The 14810-nt window shown below is 51.5% G+C and overlaps 1 protein-coding gene across 1 annotated transcript; it reads right to left on the reverse strand.

The window, feature by feature from the left end:
- Positions 1-640: 640 nt before the first annotated feature.
- On the reverse strand, positions 641-11433 carry PGLYRP2 (peptidoglycan recognition protein 2). Its single transcript, XM_054465824.2, has 5 exons — positions 11243-11433; positions 7467-8537; positions 3899-4109; positions 1649-1946; positions 641-765 (listed from the first exon to the last, which is right to left on the reverse strand). Exons 1-5 carry the CDS (start codon positions 11301-11303, stop codon positions 676-678), a joined length of 1731 nt encoding a protein of 576 aa, XP_054321799.2. The 5' UTR covers positions 11304-11433; the 3' UTR covers positions 641-675.
- Positions 11434-14810: the final 3377 nt, after the last annotated feature.

Below are 14810 nucleotides of genomic sequence, written 5' to 3' on the forward strand. Positions count from 1 at the left end.
TGTTGCCCAGGCTGGAGTACAGTGACGCAATCATGGTTCACTGCAGCCTCGACCTCCCAGCCCAAGCAATCCTCCCACCTCAGCCTCCAGAGTAGCTGGGACTATAGGCACACAACATTGTACCTGGATAATTTTTTCTTTTTTTGAGACAGGGTCTTGCTCTGTCTCCCAGGCTGGAGTGCAGTGGTGTGATTTCAGCTCACTGCAACCTCTGCCTCCTAGGCCCAAGTGATCCTCCTACCTCAAGCGTGTGCCACCACTCCTGGCTAATTTTTTGCGTTTTTGTTAGAGACGGGATTTTGTCATGTTGGCCAGGCTGGTCTTGAACTCCCGAGCTCAGGCGATCCACTCTCAGCCTCCCAGAATGCTGGGATTACAGGCATGAGCCACTACGCCTGGCCATGCCTGGATAATTAAAAAAAAATTTTTTTTGCAGAGATGAGATTTCACTCTATTGCCCAGGTTGTTCTCAAACTCCTGAGCTCAGGTGACCCCCTTGCCTCGGCCTCCCAAAGTGCTGGGATTACAGATGTGAGCCACTGTGCCCTGCCCTGGGATCTCCTCTCAATAAACTACTTGTACTGGAATTACTGTCTTAAGGTCTGCTTTTGGGAAGACCCAAACTAAGACAATGCATGATGATGCATGAACAGAGACTTTCTTTCTATGCTGTCTTTATTGGAGGTCTATGGCTGGCAGGGTCCTTAGGGGTGGCTCTCTCCTGGATCTCTGAGAGACACTCCTGGCAGGACTTGGCTTCACAGTCTGGAAAAAGACAAGAGAGTGTGAGGCTTGGGGGTGGTTGTGGTGTGTGGCTGGGTCTGCCCTCCTGGTGGTGGAACCCTGGGTCAGGGAGGGGACAGTGGCCCAAAGTGAGATAGTGGGGACAAAGCCAACTATAGGCTGAGATGGATATGCTAGTCAATAGCTTAATGAAATGGAGTGGCAGTATGTAGGTAGCAAGAGATTGTCCAGGTGTGATTCTAAAGTTGTTTTAGTGATGGCGATCAAGGGCTGGGATGAGGTCATCAGGTCAAAGTTGTGCTGGCATAAGAGTTGTCATCAGGGGTTAAGGAGTCAGGGACGAAACAAGCAACCTCAGAGTTGAGATTGTCTGGGCAGAGAATTGCAGCACAGGATTAAGGACTGGACAGAGGTTGTGAAGGCAAAAGGTCACACAGCCTAGGTTAGTGTTGTGTGGACAGAGGGCCTTTGGGTAGGGGCGGGGGTGAAGTCAAGGTTCAGGGGCCAGGATGAGGTGGTGCAGCCTGATGGGTTGTGACTTGGGCAGAGAAGTCATAAAGGCCAGGCTGAGGTTGTGAGGGCAGAGGGGCTGTTGGCAGGTGTCAGGGTCCATGCCCTGGCTGGAAAGGTAGAGGTATTAGGAGCTGGGGAAAGGACAGGCTGGCTGGGTCTGGGGCTGAGCTGAGGCTGCATAGGCAGAAGTCACAGGATCAGGGATGTTGCCCGCAGAGTGACCCGCAAAGGCTGGGCCTAGGTTGCCTGAATAGACGTCCCGCAGGGAAGTTGGGGGCCTGGCTGAGGCTGTGCGGGGGCACAGCTGTTACAGGCAGGGGGCAGGGGCCTCGTGGAGCTTGTGTAGACGGAGGGGCGGCGGGCCGTGGTAGTGCAGGCTGCGAAGACTCACCGCGGTGAAGTGCGGCCAGGTGCGCAGCAGGTCGAAGAGCGCGTCGCCGGGGCAGCCGGTGCGCACCAGCTGGCGATGGCCCAGCACCGCGTAGTCTGGCCGCAGGAGGCCGGCGCGCACCGCACAACTCGGGAGCGTGTCGCGCACCGTGCGCAGAGCGGCCTCGGTGGGCAGCGCCGCTGTGTAGTTGCCCACTATGGCCACTCCGAAGCCCCGGGAGTTGTGGCCGAGAGTGTGGGCGCCCACCCAGTGCCAGCCGCGTCCCTCGTACACGTAGCCGTCCGAGCCCACCACGAAACTGCAGAGGGGAGGCAGAAGCAAGTACCATGCGGCGTGAGGGGGACCCGGGCCCTTCTCCGCTCCCCTCCCCGATTCTGTTGGTGTGCCAAGGGCCACCGACCCCAAGACCCGCGCGGTCGCGCCGCCTGTGTCCCATCCAGCTCTGTTCCACTCTCACACCAGCTGCCACTCCAGAACCGTTCGGTTTCTCTGGATCCGCGCTTCAGTACTGGCACGCGCCTTTCTGCCCTCTTCCTCCCCACCTCTGCCTTTTCTCAAGTCCAGTTCTTGCCCAGTTCAGAGCGCTTTTCTGTTTTTGGGTTTGTTTTTTTTTCTTCCTTCCTTCCTTCCTTTCTTCCTTCCTTCCTTCCTTCTTTTTTTTTTTTTTTTGATGGAGTTTCACTCTTGTCGCTGAGGCTGAAGTGCAAGGGCGCGATCTCCGCTCACTGCCACCTCCACATCCCGGGTTCAAGCGATTCTCCTGCCTCAGCCTCCGGAGTAGCTGGGATTACAGGCGCCCGCCACCACGCCCATCTAATTTTATTTTTTAATTTTTATTTTTAGTAGAGACGGTGTTTCGCCATGTTGGCCAGGCTGGTCTGGAACTCCTGACCTCAGGTTATCTGCCCGCCTCGGCCTCCCAAAGTGCTGGGATTACAGGCGTGAGCCACTGTGCCCAGACTTCTCCCCTCCCCTCCCCTCCCCTCGCCACCCCTCCCTTCTTCCCTTCCTTTCCCTTTTGGAGACGGAGTTTCGCTCTTGTAGCCCAGGCTGGAGTGCAATGACGCGATCTCGGCTCACTGCAACCTCCGCTTCCCAGGTTCAAGTGATTCTCCCATCTCAGCCTCCTGACTAGCTGGGATTACAGGCATGCGCCACCACGCCTGGCTAATTTTGTATTTTTAGTAGAGACGGGGTTTCTCCCTGTTGGCCAGGCTGGTCTGGAACTCCCGACCTCAGGTGATCCACCCGCCTCAGCCTTCCAAAGTGCTGGGATTACAGGCGTGAGCCACCGCTCCCGGCCTCTTTCTTCTTTTCGAGACAGGTTCTGGCTCTGTCACTCAGGCTAGAGTGCAGAGATGCGATCGTAACTCACTCAAGCCTCGAACTCCTGGGCTCCAGCGATCCTCCCACCTTAGCCTGCCGAGTAGCTGGGACTGCAGGCGCGCAACACCACGCCCGGCTTTTTTTTTTTTTTTTTTTTTTTTTTTTTTGAGATGGAGTCTCACTCTGTCGCCCAGGCTGGAGTGCAATGGCGCGATCTCGGCTCACTGCAAGCTCCGCCTCCCGGGTTCACGCCATTCTCCTGCCTCAGCCTCCCAAGTAGCTGGGACTACAGGCGCCCTCCATCACGCCCGGCTAATTTTTTTGTATTTTTTAGTAGAGACGGAGTTTCGCCCTGTTAGCCAGGATGGTCTCAATCTCCTGACCTCGTGATCCTCCCGCCTTGGCCTCCCAAAGTGCTGGGATTACAGGCGTGAGCCACTGCGCCTGGCCTTTTTAAGTTTTTTTATTTGTTGAGATGGGTGGTGTGGGCGGTGTCTTCCTATATTGCTCAGGCTGGTCTCGAACTCCTGGGCTCCAGCGATCCTCTCGTCTTAGCCTCCCAAAGTGGTGAGATTACAGGCGGGAGCCACCGCACCAGTCCTCCTTGTCTGTTTTAGGCCATCTCTGCCTGGCCCCAGACCCAGACTCTGCCACAGGTTCCGCTCCTCTCCCAGATCCCGCCTCCTGTACTAGTTCTCTACCCTGACTCGAGTCCCACGGTTTAGCTATTCCCGGTTCCTATTAAGGCCCCGCCCCTAGCCTAAGCCACGCCACTTCTCCAACTTGGCTCTACCTATCAGGACTCCTCCTTGGTCTTGCCAGCTTTCCTCGGGTTCAAGCCCGGTCCTCTGCATCAGGCTCCGCCCACTCAGACCCCATCCCCGAAGGTGGGCCCCGCCCCCTCCCCGGTCGGGCCCCTCCTACCTGTAGCCGATGTCTCCCCAGCCTTGCGTGTCCTGGTGGTAGCGCTGCATGGAGCGCATGTTGGCTGCACAGCGCCCGAAGTCCGTGCAGGGTGGTGCAGGCACGTAGGTGTGATGCACGTACAAGAATCCCAGCGGCAGCTGCAGCGGCTTCGGGCGGCCCCGATAAGGCGCCGCTCCCCAGCGGCAGCGGGGGTGGATGGCCGGGCATCCTACAGGCAAGGGGGTTCAAGGCTGGGGTCAGGAACTGTTTCTCTGCCTGTTCCTCCACCCCCATTAAAGCGCACGTACAGACCATCCCTCAGCCTCATCTCAGATTTGGAAAGGGTCCAGTCTCACCCCACATTGGTCCTCCCTGGGGACCAACTAACTATACTCAACTAAATCTATTTTATTTTTATTAAAAAATATTGGGGGTGGGCCGGACGTAGTGGGTCACACTTGCAATCCCAGCAGTTTGGGAGGACGAGGTGGGTGGATCACTTGAGGTCAGGAGTTTGAGCCCAGCCTGGCCAACATGCTGAAACCCTGTCTCTACTAAAATACAAAAATCAGCCAGGCGTGGTGGCACATGCCTGTAATCCCAGCTACTTGGGAGGCTGAGGCATGAGACAACTTGCTTAAGCCTGGGAGGTGGAGGTTGCAGTGAGCTGAGATTGTGCTATTGCACGCCAGCCTGGGTGACAGAGCAAGACTCTGTCCCCCCCCAAAAAAAAATTGGGGGTGGGGGCAGGCATGGTGGCTCACTCCTGTAATCCCACACTTTGGGAGGCCGAGGTGGGTGGATTGCTTGAGCCCAGGAGTTCAAGACCAGCCTGGGCAACATAGTGAGACCTCATTTTCTAGAAAAAAAGAAATCAGATTTCCCAAATCAATCTACAGATTTAATGCAATCTCTATCAAAATACCAATGTCATTTTTCACAGAATTAGACAAAACTACCCTGAAATTCGTAAGGAACCAAATATGAGCCCAAATAGCAAAAGCAATTCTAAGCAAAACAAGCAAAGTATCACATTATCTGACTTTAAATTATACTACAAGACTATAGTAACCCAAACAGCATGGTACTGTTACAAAAATAGACACATAGACCAATGGAATGAAATAGAGAACCCAGAAGTAAAGCCGCACACCTACAAACAATAATTTTCAACTAAGTCGACAAAAATAAGCAATGGGGAAAGGACTCCCTATTCAGTAAATGGTGCTAATGGTGCTGGGACAACTGGCCAACCATATGCAGAAGAATGAAACTGGACCCCTAACTCTTACCATATACAAAAATTAACTCAAGGCCAGCCAGGTGCACTGGCTCATGCCTGTAATCCCAGCACTTTTGGAGGCTGAGGTGGGTGGATCACCTGAGGTCAAGAGTTTGAGACCAGCCTGGCCAACATGGTGAAACGCCGTCTCTACTAAAAATACAAAAATTAGCCGGGCGTGGTGGTGGGTACCTGTAATCCCAGCTACGTGGGAGGCTGAGGCAGGAGACTTGCTTGAACCCAGGAGGCAGAGGTTGCAGTGAGCTGAGATCACACCTTTGCACTCCAGCCTGGGCAACAGAGCAAAAACTCTGTCTCAAAAAAAAAAAAAAAAAAAAAAAATTACTCAAGATAGATTAAAGACTTACATGTAAGACCTGAAACTCTAAAATACCAGAAGAAAACCTAAGGAAAACACTTCTGAACATTGGGCTAGGCAAAGAATTCATGACTAAGACCTCAAAAGCACAGGGCAAAAGAAACAAAAATAGACAAATAGACTTAAACCAAAAAGCTTCTGCACACCAAAGACATAATCAACAGAATGAACAGACAACCTTCAGAATGGGAGAAAATATTTGCAAACTATGCACTTGGTATGGGACTAATACCCAGAATTTACAAGGAACTCAAACAACTCAAGAAAGAAAAGAGAGAAAGAAAAACCCACTAAAAAGTGGGCAAAGGACATTAATAGACATTTTCAAAAGAAGATATACACATGGCCAATAGGCAAAGGAAAACATGCTCAACATCACCAATCATCAGAGAAATGCAAATTAAAACCACAATGAGATATCATCTTACTCTAATCGGAATAGCTATTATTAAAAAGACAGAAAAGCAGGGTGATGGCTCACGTCTGTAACCCCAGCACTTTGGGGGGCTGAGGAGGGTGGACCACCTGAGGTTAGGAGTTTGAGACCAGCCTGGGCCAACATGGTGAAACTCTGTCTCTACTAAAAATACAAAAATTATCCGGGTGTGGTGGCAGGCACCTGTAATCCCAGGTACTTAGGAGGCTGAGGCAGGAGAAATGCTTGAACCCAGGAGGTGGAGGTTGCAGTGAGCTGAGATCGTGCCATTGCACTCCAGCCTGGGAGACAAGAGTGAAACTCTGTCAAAAAATAAATAAATAAATAAATAAATTGGAACTATCATTCAATCCAGCAATCCCACTACTGGATATCTACCCAAAGGAAAATAAATCATTACATTAAAAAGATACCTGCATTCACATGTTGATCAGGGCACTATTCACAATAGCAAAGGTAAGAAATTAACTTGTGTCCATCAAAAGAGAATTGGATAAAGAAAATATGATATATATTACAGACCTGGATGGCTCTGGGTCTGAGAGCCCTGGACGAAGGTCAGGCCCAGGTTTCCAGCTAGGGTAATTGCTAGGAGGCTGTGTATAGTGGTCAGCAGGAAGTGGAATACTACTCAGCCATAAAAAATGACCATGTCGGCTGGGCATGGTGGCTCACGCCCGTAATCCTAGCACTTTGGGAGGCCGAGGTGGGTGGATCACGAGGTCAGGAGATCGAGACCATCCTGATAAAATGGTGAAACTCCGTCTCTACTAAAAATACAAAAAATTACCCAGACATGGTGGCACATGCCTGTAGTCCCAGCTACTCGGGAGGCTGAGACAGGAGAATTGCTTGAACCCAGGAGGCGGATGTTGCAGTGAGCCGAGATCATGCCACTGCACTCCAGCCTGGGCGACAGAGAGAGACTCCAAAAAAAAAAAAGAAAGAAAGAATGTCTTTTGCAGCAACATGGATGGAACTGGAGGCCATTATCTCAAGTGAAACAAGTCAAACACAGAAAGACAAATACCGTAAGTTCTCACTTATAAATGGGAGCTAAATAATGTGTATGCATGGATGTAGTGTGTGGAAAGATAGATAGTGGAGATTCAGAAGGGTGAGGGAGAGAGAGGAGGGAGGATGATGACAGATTGCTTAATGGGTCCATGTATGTTATTGGAGTGATGGGTACCTAAAAGCCCAGACTTGATCACTATGCAATCTATGTGAGAAACAAAGTTACACTTGTACCCCATAAATTAATGCAAATAAATAAAATGAAGCAAAACAAAATCAGATGAACTCCTATTCATCCCTCAAGACCCAACTCTGGCATTTCCTCACCTGTGCAGCTGTCCCACCCACCCCCGACCAGATCCCTTATTGTCCCCTCTGGACTCTCCTAGTCCTCAACTTCCCTGAACATACGGGATTGGGGGCGTCTGTATCTGTAATGGGAAGGATCACAGGGTGTGGGGAACTTCCTCACCCAGGAAGGCCTCAGTGAACTCCTTGGTAGCATTAGCAGCCACCTGGGCCAGCTGTTCTTGGCTTGTGCACTGAAGCTGGGGGTGTACTGGCTCCAGCCTCTGTAGAAGGACAAGGGTTCCCCACACCTGCTGGGCCAGGATGGAGGCTGAAGTCAGAGCAGCCCCGTTCTGCCGTCGGAAGTTGCTGCGGAACCCTGGGTCTCTGGCCACCCCAGCCCCATAGTACTGGCTCAGCAAGTGGCTGAGGGATGGCTGGGGCTCAGGAGTCCGGCTCAGGTAGTCTCCAAGGATGACCCCATCCAGGGCGCCATTGAGGAAGGCCATGGTTAACAGAGATGCCTTGGGGTCCAGGAGCGTAAAGGTCCGAGGGGCAGAGAGCTGGTCCCAGCAGCCCTCAGTTCCCAGGTCTGGATGACTCTGGGTCTGGGAACCCCGGAGGAAGGTCAGGCCCAGGTTTCCAGCCAGGGTGACTGCCAGGAGGCTGTCCACCATGGTCGGTGGGGACTTGGCTTTGGCATCTGGCAAGGAAGCTTGGACATCTGGACAGCCTTTTGTAGCATCTGGAGAGTTGGCTCCAATATCTGCAGTGGTGACATCTGGAGAGGCATCCCTGAGTCCTGGGGAGGAGGTGGCTCTTACATCTGGAGCAATGGCCGCAACATCTGGAAAGGTGACTCCAGTCTCCCAAGGGGCAGCCGTGCTGTCCAAGGGCAAATTTATGACCCTGCGCCCTTGCAGCCCTGCCTCCAGCCCCGCCAGCAGAGGCTCCACAGCCACGGTCGAGCCATCGGGTGCCAGCACCACCCCATATTCCTTCCCTTCTCGTACGTCATGTCGGGCCACCTCCTTGGTCAGGCCTAGCAGCTCTGGGCTCAGTGGGCAGGGATCCAACTCTGCAGCATCGAGGCTCTGTGCCCCCAGCAAGAAGTGGTAGAGGCGATTGTGGGGGCCAGAGTTTGGGGCTGACATCAGCCACGCAGAAGCTGTGTGTCTGACCTTGGCAGCCGGTGCTTTCTGCTCCAGCTCAGCCAGGGCCTGGATGACAGAATCCATGAGCAGAGGCAGGGAGGCTGCAGGAGGAAAGAATGTGTTAGCCCAGCCCCACCCATTCCTGAGCCTCCTCGTATTGATTCCACATCTTCCCAATGCTCCCAGCCCTCCATCTGATAACCCCATGACCCCCAACACTATCCTTGTATAGATGAGGAAACTGAGGTACACAGACTGTTGCCTGTTGGTTAAGGAGCTCAGACTGTCTGTGAGTACTGGGGAGCCATGGCAGGTTTATGAGCAGGACAGAGGTGTGACGAACCTGGCATTCTAAGACTCCTTTCTTAGGCTTAGATTTATTTGGCTGCCATAAGGAAATGGATTTTTGGGGTGCCAGGATAGAAAAGGGTAGACAGTGTGGAGGTGAGAGATGAAGGTGGCAGAAGGTAGGTAGTGACATTGCAGTGGACAAAAGTGGAAGAGTCCCCAGATCTTGAGAGGGAGATATGGATGGTCTTTTGTGATGAATTGAAGTTAAAAGTTCGGGATGTTAGAGGGAAAGGTATTTTGAAAGATGCGTGGGACTGGCTGTTGTGGCTTAGACCTGTAATCCCAGCACTTTGGGAGGCCGAGGTGAGTGGATCACCTGAGATCAGGAGTTCAAGGCCAGCCTGGCCAACACCGTGAAACCCGGTCTCTAATAAAAATACAAAAATTAGCCAGGCATGGTGGTGTGTGCCTGTAATCCCAGCTACTTGGGAAGCTGAGATAGGAGAATCACTTGAACATGGGAGGTGGAGTTTGCAGTGAGCCGAGATCACGCCACTGCACTCCAGCCTGGGTGACAGAGCGAGACTTTGTCTCAAAAAAAAAAAAAAAAAAAATGCCAGATGCAGTGGCTCATGCCTGTAATCCCAGCACTTTAGGAGGCGGAGGCAGGTGGATCACCTGAGGTCGGGAGTTCAGGACCAGCTGGATCAACATGGCGAGACTCCGTCACTACTAAAAATACAAAAATTAGCTGGGCGTGGTGGCACACACCTGTAACCCCAGCTACTCAGGAGGCTGAGGCAGGAGAACTGCTTGAACCCAGGAGGCAGAGATTTCAGTGAGCCGAGAACCCCCCACTGCATTCCAGCCTAGGTGACAGAGTGAGACTCCATCTCAAAATAAATAAATAAATAAATAAATAAATAAATAAATAAATAAATAAAATAAAAAGAAAGATGCCTGGGAGGCAGGGGGAAGAGCAGGATGGGCTTGTGCCATGTTGGGGAAATGTCAGTGGCTGAACTGCAAACCTAGAAATGCTAAGTTAGGCTCAGAGTTGGTTCAGAGATGGGTTATCAAATAATAGCTAACATTCAGTAAACATTTACTATGTGCTAGCAACTAGTCTAGGTGACTTATATATTAATAATTTAACGCAGTTAATCTTCACAACCCTTGTGAGGTAGGTCCTTTTAGCCCCTGTCTTAATACATTGGTGCTGCTATAACAGATCTCTGAGGTTGGGTAATTTATGAAAAACAGAAATTTGGCCAGGTGTGCTGGCTCATGCCTGTAATCCTAGCACTTTGGGAGGCCGAGGCAGGCAGATCACTTGAGGTCAGGAGTTTGAGACCAGCCTGGCCAATATGGTGAAACCCCGTTTCTACTAAAAATACAAAAGTTAGCCGGGTGCGGTGGCGGGTGCCTGTAATCCCAGCTACTTGGTGGGCTGAGGCAGGAGGATCTCTTGAACCCGGGAGGTGGAGGTTACAGTGAGCTGAGATCATGCTGCTGTACTCCAGCCTGGGTGACAGAGTGAGACTCTGTCTAAAAAAAAAAAAAAAAAAAAAAGAACAGAAATTTATTTCTCATATTTCTAGAGGCTGGGATGTCCAAGATCAAAGCACTGGCATTTGGGACTTCCTAGCCTGCAGAACTGCAAGAAAGTAAATTTCTCTTCTTTACAGATTTACTCAGTTTCAGGTACCCTGGCATAGAAGCACAAAGGGACTAAGATGGTGTCCCTTTACAGATGAGGCATCTGAAGCACAGAGAGGTTAAGTTACCTGCCTAAGGTCACACAGCAAGGAAGTGGCAGAGGCAGGATTTGCCTTTTTTTTTTTTTTTTTTTTTGAGACGGAGTCTTGGTCTATCATCCAGGCTGGAGTGCAGTAGTGCTCAGCTCACTGCAACCTCCTGAGTTCAAGCAATTTTCTGGCCTCGGCCTCCTGGGTAGCTGGGATTGCAGGTTCCTGCCACCATGCCTGGCTAATTTTTGGTATTTTTAGTAGAGATGGGGTTTCACCATGTTGGCCAGGCTGGTCTCGAACTCCTGATCTCAAGTGATCTGCCTGCCTTGGTCTCCCAAAGTGCTGAGATTACAGGCCTGGCCAGTAGTAGAATTTGAATCCAGGAAGTCTTACTCGCCACACTCTCCTGTCTAGAATCTAGGTTCTTCTCCAATCCACCACCTAACATGTGTAGCTTTGTTCTTCTCTGCAAAAAATGCCCTTTCTGGCTTCTCCACCAAACCATTTCTCTTTCTTCCTAGCCTAGCGCTTATGTCTCCTCCTCCAGGAAGCCTTCCTTACTTTTGCTCCCCAGTCCCCAGATTCCTTCCCCTATCCTTGCCCTGACTCTGTGGAGCTGGGAATATCTATGTCCCCATGCTGGAGTTTCTTTGAGAGCTTGAGTCTCCAGCCTCACTCCATGCAGGGCAAGACATAGATGAGACAGCAGTACACCTTCTGCAGAGCCAAGAGGTTTGGTCCCAGGACTCTGCCCCCTGACTCACCTGTCCCTGGGTCTGACCACAGTAGCAATCCGAGTAGGATCCAGAGGACACCCTGGGCCATTGTTGCAGGATTCCAGCTTCCAAGGGGTATTTCTGGTTGGCCTCGGCAGAGAATCTCGGCAGTGCTGGACAGAGACAGGCACAGAGAACTGAGCAGAGCCTTTGGCCACTGTCAAAGTCCAGCGGCGAATGACAGACCTGCCTCTCATAGATCTGTGGGCGGGAGGCAGCAGGGACATGGGGCAACGTACCCTGGGTCAAGGTCATCTGGGCCTCATGGTCTCCCCCAGTCTCTTCGGTCCCTCCTAGGCTGAGGTCAGTGGTCAGTAAGCCAAGCCCATCCCCGGAGGGGCCTGGAGACCAGGTGGTTCAGACTCCATAAACTCTGCCCGTTCTCCAGTGAGGTAGACCGAGGCAACCCCGCAAGTCCTGTCCCTCCCCATAGTGACAGCTCTGTAGCTGCTGCTGGCCACCAGAGGGGACTCTCAGCTGCCGCCTGCTGTACTGGTAAGACCGGCTGTGTTGAGGGAGAGGAGAGAAGCAGAGACCTGAAGTTGGCACTGCCTTCTGCTTTTTTTTGCAACCAATACTTCAGGCTCAGTCACAGCATGGGTGCGGGGGCTGAGGACAGTGTTTGCTGAGGCCTGAAGTTGGCACTGCCTCCTGTTTTTTTTTGCAACCAACACTTCAGGCTCAGGCAGAGCATGGGTGCAGGGGCCGAGGACAGTGTTTGCTGAGGCCTGCTCTGAGCCCACAGGGACCAAGGGCTGTCACCTCTCATCCAGTTCCAGCCCTTGATTCCAAGCCACCAGCAGTAGCTGAGAGCAGGGGATGAGCTTGAGTGTTCAGGACCCTGGCATTGTCCCAGGAGCTGGCTTCTGGACTCACCTGGGCTGACAGTGAAATGTCCTTCCTCTTCTCCGGGTGCCCGTGACTGAGACCTGCAGAATGGGCCCATCTCCCCTTTATTCTGGCATCAGATGGGGCAGGTTGACATGACTGGGCTGTTGTGTATGTAAATTGCTTCCTTGTGGGGCTCCCACCTCAAAACCAGCCCGGGGAGTTTCCAGGAGACCCACCGGCTGGAGACTCAGCCAGGGCGGGCCTGGGAATGTCCAGCCTGATCCAGGCCTGGGATTCCCCTGGGGGCCACCCCTGGGGCCTCGTCAGGTGTCCTCTTTCTGGGGACCTCCCAGAAAAAAGCTGGGCACATAGTGGAGGCTCAGGATGTAGGGTGCTAAGGGATAGAGTGAATGGGGGACACTTCCCATGGGAGTAAGACACAATGTCCTCCTCCAAGCTCATTTCCCAGGATTTGGGGATAGGAGCTCTGCCTGGTAGAACCATGTGAAGGTTGTGGGCTGAGGCAGGGACTAGGTTGAGGCATCCTCTTTGCTGCAAAATTTAAGGCAGTGCTGAAAATCTAAGTCACTAATAAATTTTTTTTTGAGACGGAGTCTCGCTCTGTCACCCAGGCTGGAGTGCAATGGCACGATCTCAGCTCACTACAACCTCCGTCTCCCAGATTCAAGCAATTCTCCTGCCTCCCTGTCTCAGCCTACCAAGTAGCTGGGATTACAGGCATGTGCCACCATGCCTGGCTAATTTTTGTATTTTTAGTAGAGACGGGGTTTTGCCATGTAGGCCAGGCTGGTCTTAAACCCCTGACTCAGGTGATCCACCCAACTTGGCCTCCCAAAGTGCTAGGATTACAAGCGTGAGCCACCATGCCCGGCCGATAAATAATTTTAAGACTTTTTTAGAACAGTTTTATTATTATTATTATTTTTAAAGATGGAGTCTTGCTATGCTGGCCAGGTTGGTCTTAAACTCTTGGCCTCAAGCAGTCCTCCTGCCTCGGCCTCCCAAAGTGCTAGGATTACAGGCGTGAGCCACTGCACCCAGCTTTATTTTTTATTTATTTTTATTATTATTTTTTGAGACAGGGTCTCCCTCTGTTACCCAGGCTGGAGTGTAGTGGTGTGATCTTGGCTCACTGCAGCCCTACCTCTCAGGTTCAAGTGATTCTCCTGCCTCAGCCTCCCAAGGAGCTGAGATTACAGGTGCCCGTCCACCACTTCCAGTTAATTTTTGTATTTTTAGTAGAGACGGGGTTTCAGCATGTTGGCCAGGCTGGTCTCAAACTTCCGACCTCGGGTGATCCACCCATCTTGGCCTCTCAAAGTGCTGGGATTACAGGCTTTTTTTTTTTTTTTGAGACAGAGTCTCGCTCTGTTGCCTAGGCTGCAGTGTAGTGGCACAATCTCGGCTCACTGCAGCCTCCGCCTCCCAGGTTCAAGCTATTCTCCTGCCTCAGCCTCCCGAGTAGCTGGGATTACAGGTGCCCGTCACCACTCCTGGCTGATTTTTGTATTTTTAGTAGAGATGGAGTTTCACCATGTTGGCCAGGCTGGTCTTGAACTCCTGACCTCAGGTGATCCACCCGCATTGGCCTCTATTTTTAATTTTTTATATAGATGAGGGTCTCGCTATGTTGGCCGGGCTGGTCTCAATCTCCTGGACTCAAGGGATCCTCCTGCCTTAGCCTCCCAAAATGCTGGGATTACAGGCGTGAGCCACCATGCCTGGCCTAGAGCAGTTTTAGGTTCGTGGCAAAATTGAGCAGAAGTTACAGAGAGTTCTACTCCCTGCCTTGACACATGCACAGACTCTCGTATTATCACTATCCAGCACCAGAATGGTATATCTGTTACAATCGATGAACCTTCACTGACACATCATTATCACCCAAAGTTCATCGTTTCCATTAGGGTTTGCTCTTGGTGGTGTACATTCTATGGGTTTGGACAAATGTATAATGACATATGTCCACCATTAGAGTGTCATACGGAGTACAGTTGACCCTTGAACAACATGGGTTTGACCTGTGAGGGTCAACTTATACCTGGATTTGTTTCAGTAAAAATTACATGGAGTGTGCCTGCCTCTCCTCTCTCCCCTTCCACCTCTTCCACCTCTGCCACCCCTGAGACAGCAAGACCCCTCCTCTTCCTCCTCCTCAGCCTACTCAGCATGAAGATGGTGAGGATGGAGACCTTTATGATGATTCTCTACTTAATGAATAGTAAATATACTTCCTCTTCCATATTTTCTTCCTTTCTTCCCTTCTCCTTCCTTCCTTTCTCCTTCCTTCCCTTCTCCTTCCTTCCTTCCTTCCCTCCCCCTTCCTCCCTCCCTCCCTCCTTTCTTTCCTTCCTTCCTCCCTCCCTCCCTTCCCTCCCTCCCTCTCTTCTTTCTCTCTTTCCTTCCTTCCTTCCTTTCTTTCCTTCTTTCTTTCTTTCTTTCTTTCTTTCTTTCTTTCTTTCTTTCTTTCTTTCTTTCTTTCTTTCGTTCGTTCATTCGTTCTTTCCTTCCTTCCTTCCTTCTTCTCTTTCTTCTCTTTCTTTCTCTCTTTCTCTTTCTTTCTGGCAGAGTCTCATTCTGTCCCCCAGGTTGGAGTACAGTGGCATAATCTCAGCTCACTGCAGCCTCCACCTCCTGGGTTCAAGCGATTCTCCTGCCTCAGCCTCCGAGTAGCTGGGATTACAGGTACCTGCCACTATGCCTG

The sequence above is a fragment of the Pongo pygmaeus genome, chromosome 20, assembly GCF_028885625.2.
Source record: "Pongo pygmaeus isolate AG05252 chromosome 20, NHGRI_mPonPyg2-v2.0_pri, whole genome shotgun sequence".
Taxonomy (NCBI): domain Eukaryota; kingdom Metazoa; phylum Chordata; class Mammalia; order Primates; family Hominidae; genus Pongo; species Pongo pygmaeus.

Coding starts and splice junctions, on each gene's coding strand:
- PGLYRP2 (XM_054465824.2), bottom strand. CDS start 11,303: ATGGCCCAGGGTGTCCTCTGGATCCTACTCGGATTGCTACTGTGGTCA. Junction 8,538..11,242: donor GTGGTCAGACCCAGGGACAG/GTGAGTCAGGGG, acceptor TTCCTCCTGCAG/CCTCCCTGCCTCTGCTCATG. Junction 1,947..3,898: donor TGGGGAGACATCGGCTACAG/GTAGGAGGGGCC, acceptor TCCCCTCTGCAG/TTTCGTGGTGGGCTCGGACG.